The sequence below is a fragment of the Pseudophryne corroboree genome, chromosome 2 (assembly GCF_028390025.1).
Source record: "Pseudophryne corroboree isolate aPseCor3 chromosome 2, aPseCor3.hap2, whole genome shotgun sequence".
NCBI classification, from domain to species: domain Eukaryota; kingdom Metazoa; phylum Chordata; class Amphibia; order Anura; family Myobatrachidae; genus Pseudophryne; species Pseudophryne corroboree.
Window position 1 is genome coordinate 356557039 of NC_086445.1, and position 25086 is coordinate 356582124.

Below are 25086 nucleotides of genomic sequence, written 5' to 3' on the forward strand. Positions count from 1 at the left end.
CCATTAGATCTATATGCAGACGGCCCCACCAGTGAATTAACTGTTGAAACACCTGGGGATGTAGGCCCCATTCCCCCGGATGGAGGTCATGTCTACTGAGGAAGTCCGCTTCCCAGTTGTCCACTCCTGGAATGAATATGGCTGATATGGCCCTTGCGTTGGCTGCCGTCCAGACGAGTATTCTTGACACTTCCTGCATCCCCACTCTGCTTTTTGTTCCCCCTTGTCGGTTTATGTACGCCACTGCCGTGGCGTTGTCTGATTGAACCTGGATCGCCTGATCCTTCAGGAGATGGGGAGCTTGCAGAAGAGCATTGGAAATTGCCCTGAGTTCCACGATGTTTATCGGCAGAGCCGATTCCTGAACTGACCATTTCCCCTGGAACTGGGTCCCTTGGGTCACAGCTCCCCAACCCCGAAGGTTGGCATTAGTTGTCAGTAGAATCCACGAGTGGATATTGAAATTCCTGCCTTCTACCAGGTGAGGAACTTGTAGCCAACATAACAGAGAAATCCAGGCTTTTGGAGATAAGGTCACTTCCTGGTGCATGTGAAGGTGATACCCCGACCATTTGTCCAGCAGATTCAGCTGAAATGGCTGGGCATGAAATCTGTCATTTTGGATTGCCTCGAAAGCAGCAACCATCCTGCCCAGCAAGCATATGCAAAGATGTATGGATACCTTGCAAGGGCAGAGCACTGAGTTGACCATAGCCTGGATAGTCGGGGCCTTGTCCATCAGAAGAAACACCTTTTGAGACACTGTATCCAGTATCATTCCCAGGAACTGAAGACGTTGGGTCAGTTCCTGGTGAGATTTCTGGAAATTTAGGATCCACCCATGATCCATAAGCAGGCGAGTCGTCAGACCGATGCTGTGCAATAGACGCTCCCTGGACATAGCCTATATCAGGAGATCACCAAAGTAGGGGACTATGTTGGCTCTCATCATGCACTGAGCTGTGGACAGGCCAAGGGGCAAAGCCTGAAACTGGAAATGGTCTTCCAAGATGGCGAACCCGAGGTAAGCCTGATGAGGAGGCCACATGGGAATGTGTAGGTAAGCATCCTTGACATCTAGGGATACCAGGAATTCCCCCTCTTCCAGACCGGACACCACTGCCCACAGGGATTCCATCTTGAATTTGAACACCCGCAGATACGTGTTTAGAGACTTCAGGTTTAAGATGGGTCGCACCGAACCGTCTGGTTTTGGAACAACAAAAAGACTGGATTAAAAACCCCTGTTGCGTTATGGAGGAGGTACTGGAACCACCACCCCTGTCCGCCAAAGTTTTTGAATAGCCTCTTACAAGGTAACTTTTGCTGTGGGTAAAACTGGCAAGCCCGATTTAAAAAATATTTGAGGAGGAAGTGCTTGAAATTCCAGCAGGTATCCCTGGGAAATGAGGTCCCTCACCCACGGATCCCGGCAGGACTTTGCCCACACATGGGCGAAGTGTTGAAGATGAGCACCCATCTGAAAGTCGCCTTGCTGCTGGGGCCAACCGTCACGCGGAGGCTTAGCGGCAGGGGATCCGGTGGTCTGGTCCAGAGAGGCAGCAGCTGCAGGTTTACGGGACTTACCACGAGATCCTCTGGGAGTAGTGGAGACCCCTCGGCCCCTGCCTCTGAACCTTGCCATACGAAAGGACTGCAAGGGGGGTCCTATGTAAGAACATCTAGCAGGTGGCGCAGCCACCGTTGCCTGGGAGATCCATTTATTTAATTTGTCGCCAGACAAGGCATCACCTGTAAAGGGATGATTTTCTACCCCCTTTTTGGAATCAGCGTCATCTGATCACTGACGCAACCACAGAGCTCTGCGTGCCGAAACAGCCATAGCAGTAGTGCGGCCTTTTTTCTTACACAATTATTTTATAGCCTCGCTCATAGAATTTGCCACATCCTGTATATGTTGCAGTAGAGAAATGACCTCATCCCCGGGCAGAGTCTCTAAACCATCATTAACAGTATCAAACCGCTTGACTACCGCCCTGGAAATCCACCCACAAATAATTGTGGGGCGCTGTGCTACGCCTGTTGCCGTATGTATTGCTTTAAAAGTGGTCTCAATTTTACGGTCAGCTGGCTCTTTTAGGGATATAGCCCCTCGCGCCGGCAGTACCAATTTCTTAGACAGTCTGGATACAGACGGATCAACTAATGGGGGGTTTTCCCATACCGGTCTCCCCTTTTCAGCTGCAGCTAAGTCTGAATTTACATTCTGAATCATGCTTTTAAAATTATCTAACCAATCAGGTGCCTGTGAACTGTGTCCCTATGGAGATAAGGAGCACTGACTCCACTAATGAAGGGGTAGAGTTACAATTAGCACACATAACCATGTCCACAAACATATTTACACAACAGTAATACAGTGCAGCTCACTGAAACACCTCCACACAGACCATAGATAGCCCCTGGGGTGACACTGAGAAACGGAGAGCAGCACACAAACACAGCAGCACAGTGTGTGAAATTAGGTGTACAACCTGATAAAAGTGCAGCGGCGCTACCGCTGGTGAGCTCCCCTCCTGCTATGACCCCCTGGTACCAGTACAGAGTCTGTAACAGCGTGGTTCCCTGGAGGAGCAGCGTGCATGCAGCCTTGATAATCCGCAGCAGCAGGAAATGACGCCTTCCCGCCTTTGGTCCCGCTCCAGGAAGCCCCGCCGCTTGCAATGGCGCGCGGTCCATGTAGTTTTATACTGGCCATGTTAACAAACATCAAATATACATAACAGTACACACAAAGCCTTGATTGACAGTGAGCACTGCGGGGCATAAGCCTTGAGCCAATGTAGTCCGCGGCGGGCACCGCAGCTCATGGCCTGTGACCGCCGCGTGACATGCCGCCATAACCGCACCAGGGACCCGCTATCCGGGTCCCCGGTGTTAACACTCACCACACCTATCGATCTTCGGCATCTGTTAGAGAGTGGCGGCTAGCTGCTGGCGTGGGAACATACACTAACGGTGTGTGAACAGCACCTCAGGAGCTCAGTATCCTGTCAGCTGGGATTATGAACCATTAACCCTCAGGAGGTTGGTTTAGTCCCCCCTCTAAGTCCCACGAAGCAAGTAGACTGGTTGCCAACCAGAGCTACCTGAAAATAATAAAGTAAAATAAAAAATGAAGGAAACTCTCTGGAGCTCCAGAGAGAGGCACCCGGCTCCTTGGGCACATTTTTCTAAACGGAGTCTGGTAGGAGAGGCATAGAGGGGAGGAGCCAGCACATACATACACACACTAAAGGTTTTAAAGTGCCAGGCTCCAGTGGACCCGATCTATACCCCATGGTACTAAAGTACAGATCCCCCAGTATCCACTAGGACGCAAGAGAAATTACGAATGTTGGTTACTATGGCTTATAGTACAGCATTTTTGTAAATGTGATCATACAGTATGAGGTTATACGCAATTAACATTATTTACTGATGAAATATCTAGGACTGCAGATTAATAACACTTAAATGTTGCGGATATTTACTGTAAATACTGTGTTGCTTGACTTCGTATAACATAGCACATTAGTGTATAAAATTACCGATTCACTGGTATACCTATATACAGGGCCGGCTCCAGGCACGTTCGAGTGGAGCGGCCGCGCAGGGCGCTGGCTATTTAAGGGCGGTCGGCCAATGCAAATATGGTGCCGGCCGTTAGCCAATCAGAGATCGCGGACTGGCAGCAGTGGCTCCTGATTGGCTGCCGGGCCGCGAACTCTGATTGGCTGAAGGACCAGCGCCATATTTGAGACGACCGGGGCCGGAGAGAGTAGCCGCAGCGCTACAGACATCGCGGTGGGTGAGTCTGGTCCCGGGGGTTGAGGGCGGGACGGGTGTCTCTGCTGCTGTAGCTCGCTCTTGTCCCTGCTGCCTGCATGTAGATGAGGCCCCGGGAGCGAAGCTGTGGGGGCATTTATGTATCTGGCAACACTGTGGGGGCATTTATGTATCTGACAGCACTGTGGGGGCATATAATGTGCATCTGGCAGCACTGGGGGGGCATCTGTGTATCTGGCAGCACTGTGGGGGCATTTATGTATCTGGCAGCACTGTGGGGGCATTTGTGTATCTGGCAGCACTGTGGGGGCATTTGTGTATCTGGCAGCACTGTGGGGGCATTTCTGTATCTGGCAGCACTGTGGGGGCATTTATGTATCTGGCAGCACTGTGGGGGTATTTATGTATCTGACAGCAGTGCTGGGGGGATATAATGTATATCTGGCAGCACTGTGGGGGCATATAATGTGTATCTGGCAGCACTGTGGGGGCATTTTTCTATCTGGCAGCACTGTGGGGGCATTTGTGTATCTGGGAGCACTGTGGGGGCATTTGTGTATCTGGGAGCACTGTGGGGGCATTTGTGTATCTGGGAGCACTGTGGGGGCATTTGTGTATCTGGGAGCACTGGGGGTCATTCCGATCCGATAGCTCGCTGCAGTTTGTCGCAGCGCAGCAATCGGTTCGGAACTGCACATGCGCCGGCACATGGCAGCGGTCGCTGGGCGGGAGGGGGCTGAATGGTGGCTTCAAGCCGCCGTTTAGGCGCGGTCCGGCCAACGCAGGCGTGGCCGGACCGTTGGGGGGCGTGCCGCGGCGGCTGCGTGACGTCTCACGCAGCCGCTGCGGCCAGCGGCAGCGACACACAACTCCTGGCCAGCCGCAGGAGCTGCGCTGGCCGGGAGTTACTCCACAAATACAAGAGCATCGCCGCTGTGCGATGCTCTTGTATTTGTGCGAGGGGGGGGGGGGGGGCGGGACTGACATGTGGGGCGGACTAGCCCTGTGCTGGGCATCCCCCCGCATGTCAGGGAAGATTATCGTAGCTGTACTAAATTTAGCACAGCTACGATCAACTCGGAATGACCCCCACTGTGGGGGCATTTGTGTATCTGGGAGCACTGTGGGGGCATTTATGCATCTGGCAGCACTGTGGGGGCACTTATGCATCTGGCAGCACTGCTGGGGGCATATAATGTATATCAGGCAGCACTGTGGGGGCATATAATGTGTATCTGGCAGCACTGTGGGGGCATTTGTGTATCTGACAGCACTGTGGGGGCATTTGTGAGCACTGTGGGGGCATTTGTGAGCACTGTGGGGGCATTTGTGAGCACTGTGGGGGCATTTGTGTATCTGGCAGCACTGTGGGGGCATTTGTGTATCTGGCAGCACTGTGGGGGCATATAATGTGCATCTGGCAGCAGCACTGTGGGGGCATTTATGTATCGGACAGCACTGCTGGGGGCATACAAAGTATCTGGCAGCACTGTGGGGGCATATAAAGTGTATCTGGCAGCACTGTGGGGGGCATTTATGTATCTGGCAGCACTGCTGGGGACATATAATGTGTACCTGGCAGCACTGAGTCCAGAGCGGGCCCCCACTGCACAGGCTGCACCCATTTTTGAAACACCTACCCCCCTGGAGTCCCACGCCGACGTCCGCAGTGCTGCTGGGGGGCATATAATGTGTACCTGGCAGCACTGCTGGGGGCATATAATGTGTACCTGGCAGCACTGCTGGGGGCATATAATGTGTACCTGGCAGTACTGCTGGGGGCATATAATGTGTACCTGACAGCACTGCTGGGGGCATATAATGTGTACCTGGCAGCACTGCTGGGGGCATATAATGTGTACCTGGCAGCACTGCTGGGGGCATATAATGTGTACCTGGCAGCACTGCTGGAGACATATAATGTGTATCTGACAGCACTGTGGGGGTATTTGTGTATCTGGCAGCACTGCTGGGGGCATATAATGTGTATCTGGCAGCACTGTGGGGGCATTTGTGTATCTGGCATGGCACTGCTGGGGGCATATGTGTATCTGGCACTGCACTATTAGGAGTGTATGTATATCTGGCACTCTACTGGAACGTTTTGTGAATCTGACACTATACTGGGGACATTATATGTAAGGAACACTACTGTGGGTGTTATATGTAATTGTGTGTGTAGAGAGGGTGTTAAAATAAGAATTTACTTACCGATAATTCTATTTCTCGGAGTCCGTAGTGGATGCTGGGGTTCCTGAAAGGACCATGGGGAATAGCGGCTCCGCAGGAGACAGGGCACAAAAGTAAAGCTTTTACAGGTCAGGTGGTGTGTACTGGCTCCTCCCCCTATGACCCTCCTCCAGACTCCAGTTAGGTACTGTGCCCGGACGAGCGTACACAATAAGGGAGGATTTTGAATCCCGGGTAAGACTCATACCAGCCACACCAATCACACCGTACAACTTGTGATCTAAACCCAGTTAACAGTATGATAACAGAGGAGCCTCTGAAAGATGGCTTCCTAAACAATAACCCGAATTAGTTAACAATAACTATGTACAAGTATTGCAGATAATCCGCACTTGGGATGGGCGCCCAGCATCCACTACGGACTCCGAGAAATAGAATTATCGGTAAGTAAATTCTTATTTTCTCTATCGTCCTAAGTGGATGCTGGGGTTCCTGAAAGGACCATGGGGATTATACCAAAGCTCCCAAACGGGCGGGAGAGTGCGGATGACTCTGCAGCACCGAATGAGAGAACTCCAGGTCCTCCTTTGCCAGGGTATCAAATTTGTAAAAATTTACAAACGTGTTCTCCCCTGACCACGTAGCTGCTCGGCAGAGTTGTAATGCCGAGACCCCTCGGGCAGGCGCCCAAGATGAGCCCACCTTCCTTGCGGAATGGGCCTTAACAGATTTAGGCTGTGGCAGGCCTGCCACAGAATGTACAAGTTGAATTTTGTTACAAATCCAACGAGCAATCGACTGCTTAGAAGCAGGTGCACCCAACTTGTTGGGTGCATACAGTATAAACAGCGAGTCAGATTTTCTGACTCCAGCCGTCCTTTAAATGTATATTTTTAAGGCTCTGACAACGTCCAACAACTTGGAGTCCTTCAAGTCGTCTGTAGCCGCAGGCACTACAATAGGCTGGTTCAGGTGAAACGCTGATACCACCTTAGGGAGAAAATGCGGACGCGTCCGCCGCTCTGCCCTATGTCGAATGGAAAATTAAATAAGGGCTTTTATAAAACAAAGCCGCCAGTTCAGATACTCTCCCGGCCGAAGCCAGGGCCAGTAACATAGTCACTTTCCATGTGAGATATTTCAAATCCACATTCTTTAGTGGTTCAAACCAATTGGATTTGAGGAAATCTAAAACTACATTTAGATCCCACGGTGCCACCTTAGGCACCACAGGAGGCTGTATATGCAGTACTCCTTTGATAAAAATCTGGACCTCAGGGACTGAGGCCAATTCTTTTTGGAAGAATATTGATATGGCCGAAATTTGAACCTTAATAGATCCCAATTTGAGACCCATAGACAATCCTGATTGCAGGAAATGTAGGAAAACGACCCAGTTGAAATTCCTCCATCGGAGCACTCCGCTGCTCGCACCACGCAACATATTTTCGCCAAATACGGCGATAATGCTTCGCGGTGACTTCCTTCCTTGCCTTTATCAAGGTAGGAATGACTTCTTCCGGAATGCCTTTTCCTTTTAGGATCTGGCATTCAACGCCATGCCGTCAAACGCAGCCGCGGTAAGTCTTGAAAAAGACAAGGACCCTGCTGAAGCAGGTCCCTTCTCAGAAGTAGAGGCCACGGATCGTCCGTGACCATCTCTTGAAGTTCCGGGTACCAAGTCCTTCTTGGCCAATCCGGAGCCACTAGTCTTACTCCTCTTTGCCGTATAATCCTCAATACCTTTGGTATGAGAGGCAGAGGAGGAAACACATATACCGACTGGTACACCCAAGGTGTTACCAGCGCGTCCACAGCTATTGCCTGCGGATCTCTTGACCTGGCGCAATATCTGTCCAGTGTTTTGTTGAGGCGAGACGCCATCATGTCCACCATTGGTTTTACCCAACGGTTTAATAGCATGTGGAAAACTTCTGGATGAAGTCCCCACTCTCCCGGGTGAAGGTCGTGTCTGCTGAGGAAGTCTGCTTCCCAGTTGTCCACGCCCGGGATGAATACTGCTGACAGTGCTATCACGTGATTCTCCGCCCAGCGAAGGATCCTGGCAGCTTCTGCCATTGCCCTCCTGCTTCTTGTGCCGCCCTGTCTGTTTACATGGGCGACTGCCGTGATGTTGTCCGACTGGATCAACACCGGTCTTCCTTGAAGCAGAGGTTCCGCCTGGCTTAGAGCATTGTAGATTGCTCTTAGTTCCAGAATGCTTATGTGAAGAGACTTTTTCAGGCTCGACCACACTCCCTGGAAATTTCTTCCCTGTGTGACTGCTCCCCAGCCTCTCAGGCTGGCATCCGTGGTCACCAGGATCCAATCCTGCATGCCGAATCTGCGGCCCTCCAATAGATGAGCCTCCTGCAACCACCACAGAAGGGATACCCTTGTCCTCGGCGACAGGGTTATCCGCAGGTGCATCTGAAGATGCGACCCTGACCATTTGTCCAACAGATCCCTTTGCATGGAATCTGCCGAAAGGGATTGCTTCGTAAGAAGCTACCATTTTTTTTCCCAGGACTCTTGTGCATTGATGTACAGACACCTTTCCTGGTTTTAGGAGGTTCCTGACCAGGTCAGATAACTCCTTGGCTTTTTCTTCGGGAAGAAAAACCTTTTTCTGAACTGTGTCCAGAATCATCCCCAGGAACAGCAGACGAGTTGTCGGCATTAATTGGGATTTTGGAATATTCAGAATCCATCCGTGCTGCTTTAGCACCTCTTGAGATAGTGCTAAACCCATCTCTAGCTGTTCTCTGGACCTTGCCCTTATTAGGAGATCGTCCAAGTATGGGATAATTAATACGCCTTTTCTTCGAAGAAGAAATATTATCTCGGCCATTACCTTTGTAAAGACCCGAGGTGCCGTGGACAAACCAAACGGCAGCGTCTGAAACTGATAGTGACAGTTTTGTACAACGAACCTGAGGTACCCCTGGTGTGAGGGGTAATTGGAACGTGGAGATACGCATCCTTGATGTCCAAGGATACCATAAAGTCCCCTTCTTCCAGGTTCGCTATCACTGCTCTGAGTGACTCCATCTTGAACTTGAACTTCTTTATGTACAGGTTCAAGGACTTCAGATTTAGAATAGGCCTTACCGAGCCATCCGGCTTCGGTACCACAAAAAGAGTGGAATAATACCCCTTCCCTTGTTGTAGAAGAGGTACCTTGACTATCACCTGCTGAGAATACAGCTTGTGAATGGCTTCCAAAACCGTCTCCCTTTCTGAGGGGGACGTTGGTAAAGCAGACTTCAGGAAACGGCGAGGTGGCTCTGTCTCTAATTTCAACCTGTACCCCTGAGATATTATCTGCAGGATCCAGGGATTTACCTGCGAGTGAGCCCACTGCGCGCTGTAATTCTTGAGACGACCGCCTACCGCCCCCGAGTCCGCTTGCGAAGCCCCAGCGTCATGCTGCGGCTTTTGTAGAAGCCGGGGAGGGCTTCTGTTCCTGGGAAGGAGCTGCCTGTTGCTGTCTCTTCCCTCGTCCTCTGCCTCGTGGCAGATATGAATAGCCCTTTGCTCTCTTATTTTTAAAGGAACGAAAGGGCTGCGGTTGAAAGGTCGGTGCCTTTTTCTGTTGGGGAGTGACTTGAGGTAGAAAGGTGGATTTCCCGGCCGTAGCCGTGGCCACCAAATCCGATAGACCGACCCCAAATAACTCCTCTACGCATCGCCTGTCCACTGTCGTGTCCATAAAGCTCTTCTGGCCGAAATGGACATAGCACTTACCCGTGATGCCAGTGTGCAGATATCTCCCTGTGCATCACGCATATAAAGAAATGCATCCTTTATTTGTTCTAACGACAGTAAAATATTGTCCCTGTCCAGGGTATCAATATTTTCGATCAGGGACTCTGACCAAACTACCCCAGCACTGCACATCCAGGCAGTCGCAATAGCTGGTCGTAGTATAACACCTGCATGTGTGTATATACCTTTTTGGATATTTTCCATCCTCCTATCTGATGGATCTTTAAGTGCGGCCGTCTCAGGAGAGGGTAACGCCACTTGTTTTGATAAGCGTGTTAGCGCTTTGTCCACCCTAGGAGGTGTTTCCCAGCGCTCCCTAACCTCTGGCGGGAAAGGGTATAAAGCCAATAACTTCTTTGAAATTAGCAGTTTTTTATCGGGGCACCCCACGCTTCATCACACACGTCATTTAATTCTTCTGATTCGGTAAAAACTACTGGTAGTTTTTTCACACCCCACATAATACCCTGTTTAGTGGTACCTGTAGTATCAGCTAAATGTAACATCTCCTTTATTGCCAAAATCATATAACGTGTGGCCCTACTGGAAAATACGGTTGATTCGTCACCTTCACCACCGGAATCAGTGCCTGTGTCTGGGTCTGTGTCGACCGACTGAGGCAAGGGGCGTTTTACAGCCCCTGACGGTGTTTGAGGCGCCTGGACAGGCACTAATTGAGTGTCCGGCCGCCTCATGTCGGCAAACGACTGCTTAAGCGAGTTGACGCTATCCCGTAATTCCACAAATAAAGGCATCCATTCTGGTGTCGACCCCCTAGGAGGTGACATCCTCATATTTGGCAATTGCTCCGCCTCCACACCAATAACGTCCTCATACATGTCGACACACACGTACCGACACACAGCAGACACACAGGGAATGCTCTATACGAAGACAGGACCCACTAGCCCTTTGGGGAGACAGAGGGAGAGTCTGCCAGCACACACCAAAAAGCGCTATATATGACAGGGATAGCCTTATGATTAAGTGCTCCCTTATAGCTGCTTTTATATTAATATATATTGCCATTTATTTTGCCCCCCCTCTCTGTTATACCCTGTTTCTGTAGTGCAGTGCAGGGGAGAGACCTGGGAGCCTTCCTGACCAGCGGAGCTGTGACAGAAAATGGCGCCGTGTGCTGAGGAGATAGGCCCCGCCCCTTTTTCGGCGGGCTCGTCTCCCGCTATTTAGTACATTTAGGCAGGGGTAAATATCTCCATATAGCCTCTGGGGCTATATGTGAGGTATTTTTAGCCTTTTTAAAGGTTTTCATTTGCCTCCCAGGGCGCCCCCCTCCCAGCGCCCTGCACCCTCAGTGACTGCCGTGTGAAGTGTGCTGAGAGGAAAATGGCGCACAGCTGCAGTGCTGTGCGCTACCTTAAGAAGACTGCAGGAGTCTTCAGCCGCCGATTCTGGACCTCTTCTTGCTTCAGCATCTGTGAGGGGGCCGGCGGCGTGGCTCCGGTGACCATCCAGGCTGTACCTGTGATCGTCCCTCTGGAGCTTCATGTCCAGTAGCCAAGAAGCCAATCCATCCTGCACGCAGGTGAGTTCACTTCTTCTCCCCTCTGTCCCTCGTTGCAGTGATCCTGTTGCCAGCAGGAATCACTGTAAAATAAAAAACCTAAGCTAAACTCTCTAAGCAGCTCTTTATGAGAGCCACCTAGAATTGCACCCTTCTCGGCCGGGCACAAAAATCTAACTGGAGTCTGGAGGAGGGTCATAGGGGGAGGAGCCAGTACACACCACCTGACCTGTAAAAGCTTTACTTTTGTGCCCTGTCTCCTGCGGAGCCGCTATTCCCCATGGTCCTTTCAGGAACCCCAGCATCCACTTAGGACGATAGAGAAAATAAATATATATTTAGAGTTTGATAATATAAAGTTGCAAGGCCATGCCCACTTTAGTGGTAGGTGGCGCTTCAAAATTTTTCGCTCAGGGTGCTAATAGGTCTGGAGCTGGCCCTGCCTATAAATGAAATAAAAAATGTGCTACAAGCTATTATTGTGGTCAACATTCAGTTTAAATAAGAAACAACATAAAACTGTCATTTCAACATTTTTCTAACAAAGTGGTGCTTGGAGAGTTTTGCAGAAGTTGAAGTAATAAAATGAATGTGAGATACATTTCATCCAGCTATACAGCTATCTACTCTAAGGGAAGCCACTGAGCAGCAATGCCTGGAAAATGCAGAGCTTGAGGCTGACATGACAGGGAAATGCAGTGATCCCGGTGGCAGGCAAGCCATCACTAGTCGATATCTATAATGGGTGCAGTGTGTGCAGTGCACACAGGCTCCTGAGTCCAGAGCGGGCCCCCACTGCACAGGCTGCACCCATTTTTGAAACACCTACCCCCCTGGAGTCCCACGCCGACATCCGCAGTGCTCTGGAATCACTGTGAAAATGGCGCAGCGCCCATTTTCACGGTGTTCTGCGCATGCACAGTAGAGAAATCACTGGGAAAATGGCATCCGCGCCATTTTCCTAGTGATCTGCGCATGCGTAGTAGAGTCTGAGCCCCCTAGTGCTCACACTCTCCAGTGCTGACGGCAGAGAGGAGGGGGCCCAAATGGAGGAGGTAGCACACAGGCCTCCTCATCTCTTAAAGCGCCCCTGCAAGCCATCAAATGAATAGCTAAGAGCTGTTTTTGCAGAACAGGAATACATAGTTCAGAACAGGAATACATAGTTCATGTGCTCCACTTGTATTTAAAAGGAAATAACTAGTTATAGAAGACTATTGCCAAGTCTCGAGGGAGACTCCCTGAAATAGCAGCAATCTCCCTGACTCAGTGAAGAGTCTAGCAAACTCCCCAATTGCACCTTACCTACATTATGAAGCTGTTACATACATAGAAAAAAAGGAAATCCGAGCTATTCACATACAAATGAGATCATCAGTGTAATTTCCCTGTGCTGGTTATAAGGCACAATGATTCCCATGGTTACATGTATTTTCAAATAAGGTTTCTTGTGGCCACTTATATGGAAACACATGCTGTAAGTAGATCATAATACAAGAACAAGCCCTGCAATATATCAGTGTCTAGGGGTTAAAGTGAGCCATAACGGGGCGGAACTGCGTTCATTCAGTTCCAGTTGGACCATTCCGGCTCACTTAACCCAATGTGTTCCCGGCGCCGCAGGGAGATGCTGGGCGCCTGCTGAGATTGTGTTACCAGCGGGAGACCGGATCTCTCTCCACAGCGGAAGCCGGAGGCAGGAGCTCACTACAAAGCTCTGGCTCCCGGCTATGTCAGTGTGCGCTATGGGAAAGACTTCATGACGTCTCTCCCAAAGTGCCGAGGAGCGGACGCCAGAAGGCAGCGGTCAGACACGGGAGAATATTGTGGTTTTTTTTTTCCATATGTTTCAGTGTATTAGTGGTGCTTCTACTGGGGGCTAACTACAAGGGGGCATTACTACTGAGGGGCATTACTACTGGGAGGCTAATCTACGGGGGGGGGGGCTAAACTACTGGGGGGCTAAACTATTGGAGGCATAACTGCAGGGGCTAAAATACTGAGGTCATAACTACAGGGGCTAAACTACTGGGGGCATAACTACAGGGGCTAAACTACTGGGGGAATTACCACTAATGGGCTAAACTAAAGGGGGAGTAAACTACTGGGGTCATAACCGCAGGGGCATTACCACTGGGGGCTAAACGACTGGGGGCACTACTAATGAGGGCATTGTAAAGGGGGCACTTCATAAGGGGCACCACTCCTGGGGACATAAGGAGCACTACTACTGGGGGCATTGCATAAGGGGTACCTATACTATGGGCTCTATATAAGGGGCACTACCAGTACAGTGGACATTGCATAAGGGGCACTACAACTGTGGACATTGTATAAGGGGCGCTACTGCTGTGGGCATTATGTGTAATACGGGGTGTTACTACTGTGGGCATTATGTGTATTAGGGGTGCTAATGTGTGTCATAACATGAATAAGGGACAATACTATGTGGTGAAATGTGAATAAGATAGTGCTACTGTGTGGCATAATTTCAATTGGGGATACTATTGTGTAACCACGCCCATTTCTTTTTGAGATCACGCCCCTTTTTGAGGCGCGCCCCGTTATTGTATGGGTGTCGGGGGTGGGGGGAGGGGGGGGGAGTTCCACCACCTTTGTAGGACCAATTTAAGCACTGCTTTTCGCCAACAAGTAGATCTTACTGCGCAACAATTAAACAGTGCTAAGGTGCACATTAACACCACGCTCATAGGTATTGCTTTCACAATCTTCTTGAAATGCTTTTTCAAAAGCAAGTATGCTATTGTTCCCAAACAAAACTGAAATTACGCTTATGTGACTACTCCTTACCAGGTTCCTTTGCCTTTCAGGCTCTGTTTTTTTGTTGTACCAAGGCTCATCACGGAACATCTCGATCTGCCAAACATACTTCAGTACAGTATTTATTAAGGCTTTGCTGATCAGAATACACAGGTACACAATGAGGAATGCGTTCATTGATCTAGAGAGAATACATAAACCTTTTATTAACTGTAATTGGTACTTTGATCCAAGAGACTCGATATGCCAACTTTTACCTCCACACTTAATTACTGAATTAGTGACAAACTCATTTAAATTAAACCAGTGGTTTGAGACTGCAATTTTTATTATATTGATGGACCAATTGAGTAAGTGTTTTATTACTGGTATCAGTGGCAGAAATGCAATGTGTGCGGTGAGGACAACCCTCAATACCAGGTCTACAGCCGACTCCCTGGCGTACCCTGTGTATAGAGAAGCAGGGAGACTAGCGCAGTACTACTGGGCAGACTTCCAAACAACTGAATATATAATGAGACATTCAACAGATCTCTACACAATCTAATCAAAGTATGTGATCAAATGTGTTGTTAATAATAATAATAATAATAATATATAAAGTACATACAGTACTGTAAGCCAGTGGTTCTCAACTTCGGTCCTCAGGTACCCCCAACAGTTCATGTTTTCTTCAGGTCACCTGGCAGTTGAACAGGTGTATTCATTACTCACTGACACATTATAATAGATCCACAGGTGGAGCAAATTATTTCACTTGCAATCCTGTGAGGAGACCTAGAAAACATGAACTGTTGGGGGTACTTGAGCACCGAGAACCACTGCTGTAAGCTAATAAATCAAACTTAGAGCATTAGCTCTATAACTCCAGAATTAATTATGGCAATAGAATTGTAATATACTGTCAATATTTTATCAATTATTGCTCAGTAAGTTGATGATTACAACTATTTATCCACCTATCAATGCACTATGTAATCTTATATAGGGGTATATGCAATAGCGGGCGAATTGGCAAAAAAGGCGAATTCCGGGACGTTTTCGCCTCCAAAAATCAATTCGCCTATGCAGTGCAGTCATTTTTCGCAAAAAAACGGCCCGTCAAAATTCGCCTTTTCTCAATTCGCCTTTTTCCGAATTCGCCTTTTCTGCAATGGTACAGATGCTGCAATTCGCCTCCAGCATATTCAATTCAAGTTTGGAAATTCGCCTGCAGTGCTTTTAGACAGCAAATTCGCGATTTTCAATCCGCCACACTTTGGAGGGTGAAAACAAATAAAAAAATTTTAAACATGGTTTTTTTGGTGTTTTTTTTTTTGGGAATAGCAGATCTATTTATATTAGAAGGGATTAGGTTTTGTTTTTTTTTGGGGGGGAGGCACAAATATTATTTATATATTTTTTAAAATAATATTTTTTATTTTTTATTTTTTTTTATTGCTGGAACGGTAAAATCAGAAAAAAAAATGGCGTGGGTCCCCCCTCCAAAGCATAACCAGCCTCGGGCTCATTGAGCTGGTCCTGGTTCTAAAAATGCGGGGGAAAAATTGACAGGGGATCCCCCGTATTTTTAAAACCAGCACCGGGCTCTGCGCCTGGTGCTGGTGCCAAAAATACGGGGGACAAAAAGAGTAGGGGTCCCCCGTATTTTTAACACCAGCATCGGGCTCCACTAGCTGGACAGATAATGCCACAGCCGGGGGTCACTTTTATGCCGTGCCCTGCGGCCGTGGCATCAAATATCCAACTAGTCACCCCTGGCCGGGGTACCCTGGGGGAGTGGGGACCCCTTCAATCAAGGGGTCCCCCCCCCCCAGCCACCCAAGGGCCAGGGGTGAAGCCCGAGGCTGTCCCCCCCCATCCAATGGGCTGCGGATGGGGGGGCTGATAGCCTTTGTGTTCAAAAAAAAGATATTGTTTTTTCCATTAGTACTACAAGTCCCAGCAAGCCTCCCCCGCAAGCTGGTACTTGGAGAACCACAAGTACCAGCATGCGGGAGAAAAACGGGCCCGCTGGTACCTGTAGTTCTAATGGAAAAAAAATACCCAAATAAAAACAGGACACAGACACCGTCGACAGTAAAACTTTATTACACACTGCCGACACACACATACTTACCTATGTTCACACGCCGACATCGGTCCTCTTCTCCATGTAGAATCCCGGGGTACCTGAAAATAAAAGATCAATATACTCACCTCAACAGGCTCCAGAGATAAATCCACGTACTTGGCAAAAAAAGAAAGCGCATTTACCAACACCAAAAACGGACTGAAAGGGGTCCCATACTGACACATGGGACACCTTTCCACGATTAAGATCTGTCAGTGACAGCTGTCACTGACAGGTCTCTAAGCCAATCAGGAAGCGCAACTTCGTTGCGCTCACCTGATTGGCTGATCGCTGTGACAGCGCATCGCACAGCTCCCTCCATTATATTCAATGGTGGGAACTTAGCGGCTAGCGGTGAGGTCACCCGCCGGTCAGCGGCTGACCGGCGGGTGACCCCACCGCTAGCCGCTAAGTTCCCACCATTGAATATAATGGAGGGAGCTGTGCGATGCGCTGTCACAGCGATCAGCCAATCAGGTGAGCGCCACGGCAGTAGCGCTTCCTGATTGGCTGAAGGGACATCAGTGACAGGAGTCACGTGATGTCCCGGCATTCGGGGGAAGGGATCTGATGTGAAAACATTGGACCCCTTTCAGTCCGGTATGGCTCGGTGTTCGGTTTGTTTTTTTACAAAGTACGTGGATTTACCTCTGGACCTCTGGACGCTGGAAGGTGAGTATAATTTTTTGACAGGTACCCTCGGATCGTCGGAGATCGTTGCAGTCGGCGTGTCAACACAGGTAAGTATGTGTGTGTCGGCGTATGAAATAAAGTTTTACTATCAAGGTGTGTGTGTCCTGTTTTTATTTGGGTATTTTTTTCCCAGTAGTACTACAGGTACCAGCGGGCCCGTTTTTCTCCCGCATGCTGGTACTTGTGGTTCTCCAAGTACCAGCTTGCGGGGGAGGCTTGCTGGGACTTGTAGTACTAATGGAAAAAACAATATCTTTTTTTTTAACACAAAGGCTATCAGCCCTCCCATCCGCAGCCCATTGGATGGGGGGGGGACAGCCTCGGGCTTCACCCCTGGCCCTTGGGTGGCTGGGGGGGGGGGACCCCTTGATTGAAGGGTCCCCACTCCCCCAGGGTACCCCGGCCAGGGGTGACTAGTTGGATATTTGATGCCACGGCCGCAGGGCACTATATAAAAGTGACCCCCGGCTGTGGCATTATCTGTCCAGCTAGTGGAGCCCGATGCTGGTGTTAAAAATACGGGGGACCCCTACTCGTTTTGTCCCCCGTATTTTTGGCACCAGCATCAGGCGCAGAGCCCGGTGCTGGTTTTAAAAATACGGGGGATCCCTGCCCGATTTTTCCCCTGCATTTTTAGAACCAGGACCAGCTCGATGAGCCCGAGGCTGGTTATGCTTTGGAGGGGGGACCCCACGCCATTTTTTTTTCGGGTTTTTCCCCGTTTTTTCCCGTTTTTTAAAATCGCGGTAAAATCCGCAAAATCGGCCGATTTTCGCCCGCGACTCTGGCGAATCCGTTTTTCATTGCATATGGTGAATTCCGGAAGCCACCTTCCGGAATTCACCTGGCGAATTTGGTCGAATTGAAAAAACGGCGATAATTGCCGCGATTTCGCCCGCTATTGCATATACCCCATAGTGTCTTTTAGATTGGGCTAGGTGTTTTCTGATCTTCACTAGCATTACTAAATTGTTGCATGTGACTTTAGATATAAATAATTCATGATAACACTTTACTTTTCAACAGCAGATCTCTTCTGTGATTTGGCCTGGTAATTTAATGCCATCTTGGTTTCCATTCCAGTGTATATAGCAACACCTTGAATTCCAAAAAGAGAGTAAGAGGAGATTGTTACTTGAAACCACTGAACAGTAAAATGCACTGAACACAACACACCAAGGACAGATACTTCATGGCGGAAACTCAAACAGCAAAATCACATCAGAGAATTATTTATTTGACATTTTATAGGCTGGAGGAAATAAAGAGATGCTCATATGTGGATAAGTCAGGCTAATTTGTCCATCTGACATTTTAGCTGGGTTGCATTTGTCCTATAAAAAGCCTTCCTGTTTGTGATTTATTCAATATTACAAACAATATCCTATTCTTAATTGTTTGGCCTCTAGCCAACAAAACAGGAATCTGAATGTTTATAACAGCTCTACTTATGATCTCACGTTGTAGCAGACATAAATGGGCAATGTTGCCTAGGCTTTGTAGGAGGACATTTTTAACTTTGAAATTTAACAATTTACCACTGGCTGACATGGAAAAAAAAAACCTTTAATATGGTCCATTTGTAATTACAACTCAGTTCAATACTAGGGCAATGACTTTTGCACACTCAGTTAAGAAACATTGGCCCGATGTCAATTGATTGATTAAAATGATCACCTTCCTGAGACTACTATACCCCATTCAAATGTTACCTTTACTGATATCTGAGGCAGACCTGAAAACTCTCAACAGGGCCTTCAGTGAATTTATCTGGGCACATAAAAAACCTAGAATCTCGCTATTTAAGTTGTGCCAATCGCAAAAGTTGGGCGGGGTCAACTTACCCTGCATCAGAAGTTATATGCTGGCTGCAAATTATCGTTACGCAGTCGACTGGATATATGGGATGGAGGTTTTCGCTAACACCGGCTTGGAACAGGCCCTTTGTCCTGACACCCCACTCGTTAGCTTGCTACACACACGTCCGTCCTCTTTCCCCCCTCAGATACAAAGTAATATCCTATTAATGTCAACATGCACGGCTTAGAGACAAGCACGTTCTAGGATGGGCGTCTCCAGCCATAACACCACCTTTCTCCCCTTATCACACAACCCAGATTTTCGCAGGACGACCATACATAACACGCTGGTGGCTCTGACAAATCAAGACATTAGATTACTGTATCAGTTGATTGACCGAAACACCTACCAGATGTGCACATATTCTACTCTTTGCGAGAGGTTTCCACAACTTCCAATCCCACTATTTGTATATTTTCAGATCCGTAGCTATCTTCACAAATCATTAGCCACAATGACAGTACAAGACAAAACTAACAATTTGGATGTCGTTCTACAAGCCACACCTAAGGTTCACTATTCTATGGCCTTTCTTTATACGTTTCTCAAAAGAATCATAGACTGGGAAACTACACAATCAGGACTGACTAAATGGGCAGTGGACTTTCCAACTATCACCACTTCTGATATGCTCACAGCATTTAACAAAATCAACAAAACTCTCTCGTCAGCCTCATATGCTGAAAAGAACTACCAAATATTACATCGCTCCTATATCACACCGAAATTACGATTCCAAATGGGTACGGCTCCTGACTCCAAATGTTTTAAATGGGAAGCGCCTGAGGCAGATATATATCACGGTTTATGGAGCTGTCCTGAAGTCCTCAAGTTCTGGGATTTAGTACAAAACTATGTTAAAAATAAACTGCATATCGATGTGGTGGCCACCCCTGAATGGGCTATTTGGGACGTCCACTGTCGATCCTCAACGCCTGGGCTGTCCCTTGGCCAGCACAGGCTGTTGACCAAGATAGCAGCTGCAAGCAAAAAGGCTATCCTGTCACAATGGATAGCTACTGATTCATTGTCCCTAACTTTGTTATTGCCAAGGTTATCATACCGATTTCATATGGAGTGGCTTGAGATGTCTATTGATAAAGTTTGTAAAATTGAGAAATTCTTTGATATTTGGCTCCCTTATGTACAGACGCTCGATGATACCATCAAAACCCCCCTTCGACAGGCTGTAAAACTTACCACTTGGTACAATCTTGAATTGCTTATCCTAGGTCACCCCCCTTTCTAGGAATTGTGAAACTGACAGTTTGTAACTCTTTTCTTCCTTTGCCTGACCATTGATGCTTATTTTTCTATTGTGCCATGTTGATCCACTGTTATCACCTTAAGTTGCTGTATACTGTAATGTATGCTTATATTTTTTTGTGAATGTCCAATAAAATATTTTGGGAAAAAAGAAACATTGGCCCATTGTCAGTACAGTAGGGATAAGAACCTACATGGATTGAGTAAACATCCACTGGTGAGCTTTAAGAGGGGGGCCAAATTGAAAAAACTTTTTATGTGCCCTACAAAAAATTTTGATAAACAGAGGACAAAGTCTTGGTTGAGAAAGAGAAATGTGGGTTGCTTTCGCTGCACAGGGTGCACAACATGTAGTGGCATGCTGGCAGGAAAGTAATTTTCACACCCGCATACAAGAGTCAAGATCCCAATTAAACACTTGCTCACATGCACTTCAAGATATGTTATTTATATACTGACGTGTCCATGTGGACTGTATTATGTTGGGAAGACTATTAGGAATTTTCGTGAACGAATGGCCAATCATAGACGGTCTATAAGGGAGGCAGTACAAGAAGGATTAAGTGATAAACCAGTAGCCAGACATTCTTTTGCAGAGAAAACATTCAGTGGCAATGTTAAGATGTATGCTGATTAATCATGTCCCCTGCTCCTTTCAGGGGGGGTGATCGGGATAAGATTCTTCTGAGAAAGGAGGCACAGTGGATTTTTGAGTTAGACACTGTGGCCCCCAAGGGGTTAAATGAGAACATTAATTTCAGATGCTACTTATGAAACGAAATGACCCAGGAAGGTTATCCTATTGCACTGACAATGGACTGGACCTTCATACTCTTAATATGAATGTCCTAGGGAGAAGTCTTGTATAAAGATTACTTGAAGATATTTTAATGGTTTTTTTGTATGTTTTCTTGTATGTTTTTTTCTGTATGTTGTTTTGTAATATAGGTCAATATGAATATGCATTGTAAAAGCCACTGTGAGGGGACACGTGGGTAAATTCCACTTAAATTTGCTATATGGTGAATAGCCATGATAAATTATTCTAGCTATATTGTTATAGGGGAATTAGATTAATATTACTCTAGTGTCTAATAATGTCTGATGATGTGGGGTTGCGGGATCTAGCTGCACCGTTCAGCATTAGCCCGCAAAGTGCATGTGAGGTCAACCGATGGTAATGGTCCATGGGGAATGAGTATGTGATGGTGGAACGCATTGTGACACGCATAGGAAGTAAGAAGTAGGGACTCGGAAGGAGCATTCTGGCGCTAAGGCATCTGAGAGATGTAGTCCAAAGGGGGTATTGAACTACAGCCTGACGCATGTGATGTATGTGCATTCCGGTTGGAGGGGTATTTAGACCCCGCAGGAAATGGAAAGGCGAGAGCAGACGTGCGCATTGGTGTGGAACGCATGCCAGAGGTCAGGCTGGACAGGTATGTTGATATGGACACGAAGTGGGATTGAAAGTGACTAGTCCTCACACAGTGGCTTAAGAATCTGTTCTGATTGGGACTTTGAATATTTATGTGTTTTTAGGTAGTATGTCTTGAACGGCGCAGCAGGCAGGCGAAGTCGACAGACACTTACACCGTTTGGTGATTATGCTAAGGACACCATTTGATGCTTATTGACCTCAATGAATAAATGTTGTTCGGTTCAACAACAGAAGATATAAGTCACTGCAGATGGACAATAACAAATAATGCTACGGACAAGCATAAGTTCTAATTCAGGCACGGATGGTGCCCGGAGGTTGACAATGATGTCATTTGTGAAATACATTGTCACATATATCTGAAATGTCCTTGTGTTGAATCTTTTGGAAAATTATCACCTAATGAATGGATCCTCTGCATGTGGTGAAGTGAAATTAAAATAATCCTAAGTATTGTGCTAGAAGATTGGAGAGTGCAGCTTGTGTTTTTTCGATTTTTTGCCCTGTTAAGCAGGTACATTAAGGATGCACCCCAAAAGTTGTAAATGTTTGAGGAGAGTGTGAACATGTTATTTCTAGTTTTAATATGGTCAGATATTTAATGTCAATAACCAATCTCAAAAATATGTGCAGAGCATGTAATTCAGTACAGCTGTGCCTAATTGTTTACCTCACAAATTTACATCCATGTTTATGAGGCAACAATGGGCCCAATTAATATTTCTATGGAATTATCCAATTATGTCTAATTAAATCTGTAATGCAGCAAAAGGTATCTGTAGTTATTAAACAGAAGGAAGAAGTGTACTACAAAGATAAACAACAGTCAATAAAAGAAAAGCACAATATAAGAGGGAAATTTGCAAGGGATCTTTGTGATGATTGGTCTGATAATGTTAGAAATTTTTATTCCAAAACTAGAATGCTTAAAAATTATTTATGCTGTATGAACACGCTACTGACTATAAGGATCTTTATTCAACTTAAGTCACAGATCTGAGCCCCATTTTTTAACTGTCACTATTTAGGAGCCATTACTGCAGCTCCAAGCTGGGCAGGGGCGTAGCCACAACTTTGTGGGCCCCATAGCAACATTTTGAAGGGGCCACTATCCCAATGTTTCTAGAGAGACACTTCTCTGCAGCAGTTGTTAATTTTATGCCCTATAATAATAGTGCCCTAGTTCATTTTCTGAACCACAGTAGAGCCTTAATGTTATGCCCCATAGTAGTGCTTAAGTTCACACTATGTCACATTTCAGTGCTGCCAGTACACATTATGCCACGCAGTATCCCCAATTCACATTATGCTATATAGTGCTGCCTGTTCATATTGTGCCTCATTACAGTGCCCCGGTTCATATTATATAACATTAAAATTCACTCCAGTTCATTTTATACCACACTACAATAAGCAGCTCCAGGGGCATACCTAGATATACTACAGGCCCCAAGGAAAAAGTTTGAAAGGACCCCTACGTACCACCCAATGGTGAAAAATGTATATGACACATGTAACTTGGACAGGGAAGGTGGGCACTTCTCAGCTCTGGGCCCCATAGCAGCTGCACTGCCTGCACCTATGGTAGCTATGCCCTTGAAGCTGGGCATATATGTAGGTTCTGCTATCTATTTTAAAATCTTTTTAGGTCTGCATGCTAATATTACATACACTCTGTGTTTCTAACTGCAGAGTTTAATTTGGTTCACCGCTGACTTCTGCCTGCTTGAAATCTGTATTTGATTATTTTTTGTCTAAATAATGAATAAAAACATTGTTTGATACACTGTTACAAGTACGGATTAATACACCTTTTCTGCTTGGCATGAAATAAACATAGGTCTGCTTAATAATATACTTAAAACCCCACATGATTGACACACCTGAGTAATATGTTAATCCTGGAAAAGGAGGGATAAAACCCCCCGAACAGATCCAGGTCAGTACCTTTGTCTCTTGACAAAGCCGCCCCAAAACTGTTTGTACTTGGATAAGCAAATGGTTGAATAACAGGGAACAGCGAGTGGTGGTCAATGGGATGTTTTCTGACTAGGCGCCAGTAATCAGTGGAGCATACTCGGGCCACTATTGTTTAACATATTAATGACCTAGGAGCGGGTCTGGAAAGCACAGTGTTAATTTTTGCAGATTATACTAAACTTTGTAAAGTAATTAATTCAGACAAGGATGTTGAGTCTCTACAGAATAACCTAACCCTTAAATTGGAAATTGGCAGATAAGTGGAGAATGAAGTTCAATATAGAAAAATGTAAAGTTATGTACCTTGTATCAGGCAACCTACAATTAAATGGGGAAGTTTTAGGGGGAAACAGTAGTTGAAAAAGACTTGGGGGTGCTTATTGATAACAGACTTAGCTGCAGTACCCAATGTCAACGTGCAGCAACAAAGGCAAATAAGATATTAGCATGCATAAAATTTGGAATGGAGACAAGGGATGAGAGTGTAATCCTGCCACTGTAGAAATCCCTGGTACGGCCACATCTTGAATTTTGTGTACAGTACTGGGCACTGTACTATTAAAAAAAAAAAGATACCTCAGAACTTGTAAGGGTTCAGAGGCGAGCCACCAAATTGATTAAGGGTTTAGAGCAGGGGTGTCAAACTCAAATTCATCGGGGGCCGCATCAGCAGTTTGGTCCCCATCAAAGGGCCGGTTGTATCTGTAGGTCTATCCAAAATTTACCGCTCCACCTGCCTTATATGTGCCCAGCCATCTGCCCCCTTTTAAAGTGCCCAGCCATGTGCCCCCTTTTATAGTGCACAGGTCCCCATTTTACACATTGCGGCAGGCACAGGTCCCCATTTTACACATTGCGGCAGGCACAGGTCCCCATTTTACACATTGCGGCAGGCACAGGTCCCCATTTTACACATAGCGGCAGGTACAGGTCCCCATTTTACACATTGTGGCAGGCACAGGTCCCCATTTTACACATAGCGGCAGGTACAGGTCCCCATTTTACACATTGTGGCAGGCACAGGTCCCCATTTTACACATTGTGGCAGGCACAGGTCCCCATTTTACACATAGCGGCAGGTACAGGTCCCCATTTTACACATTGTGGCAGGCACAGGTCCCCATTTTACACATTGTGGCAGGCACAGGTCCCCATTTTACACATAGCGGCAGGTACAGGTCCCCATTTTACACATTGTGGCAGGCACAGGTCCCCATTTTACACATAGCGGCAGGTACAGGTCCCCATTTTACACATTGTGGCAGGCACAGGTCCCCATTTTACACATTGTGGCAGGCACAGGTCCCCATTTTACACATAGCGGCAGGTACAGGTTCCCATTTTACACATTGTGGCAGGCACAGGTCCCCATTTTACACATTGTGGCAGGCACAGGTCCCCATTTTACACATAGCGGCAGGTACAGGTCCCCATTTTACACATTGTGGCAGGCACAGGTCCCCATTTTACACATAGCGGCAGGTACAGGTCCCCATTTTACACATTGTGGCAGGCACAGGTCCCCATTTTACACATAGCGGCAGGCACAGGTCCCCATTTTACACATTGCGGCAGGTGGTGGAAGGAGGGAGAGAGAGAGAAAGAGAGGAAGGGAGAGGGGCTGACTTACATTTGAAGCGGTTCTCGCCGCTCTTCAGCCGCCTCTCCCTCCTCGTCTGC

At 47.2% G+C, this 25086-nt stretch overlaps 1 protein-coding gene across 9 annotated transcripts in view; it reads right to left on the reverse strand.

Moving 5' to 3' along the window:
• The window catches only part of ATP11A (ATPase phospholipid transporting 11A), a 379759-nt gene that overhangs the window by 157626 nt on the left and 197047 nt on the right, over positions 1 to 25086 (reverse strand). For all 9 annotated transcript variants that reach the window (XR_010217495.1, XM_063953146.1, XM_063953154.1 and 6 more), the window contains 2 exons: positions 17876 to 17957; positions 14084 to 14234 (listed from right to left, as the gene is read on the reverse strand). Coding sequence is in view for 8 of the 9 variants with exons in the window: in XM_063953146.1 (XP_063809216.1) it covers positions 14084 to 14234; positions 17876 to 17957 (233 nt within the window). In the remaining variant the exon portion in view is untranslated. The remainder of the gene's footprint in view (positions 1 to 14083; positions 14235 to 17875; positions 17958 to 25086) is intronic.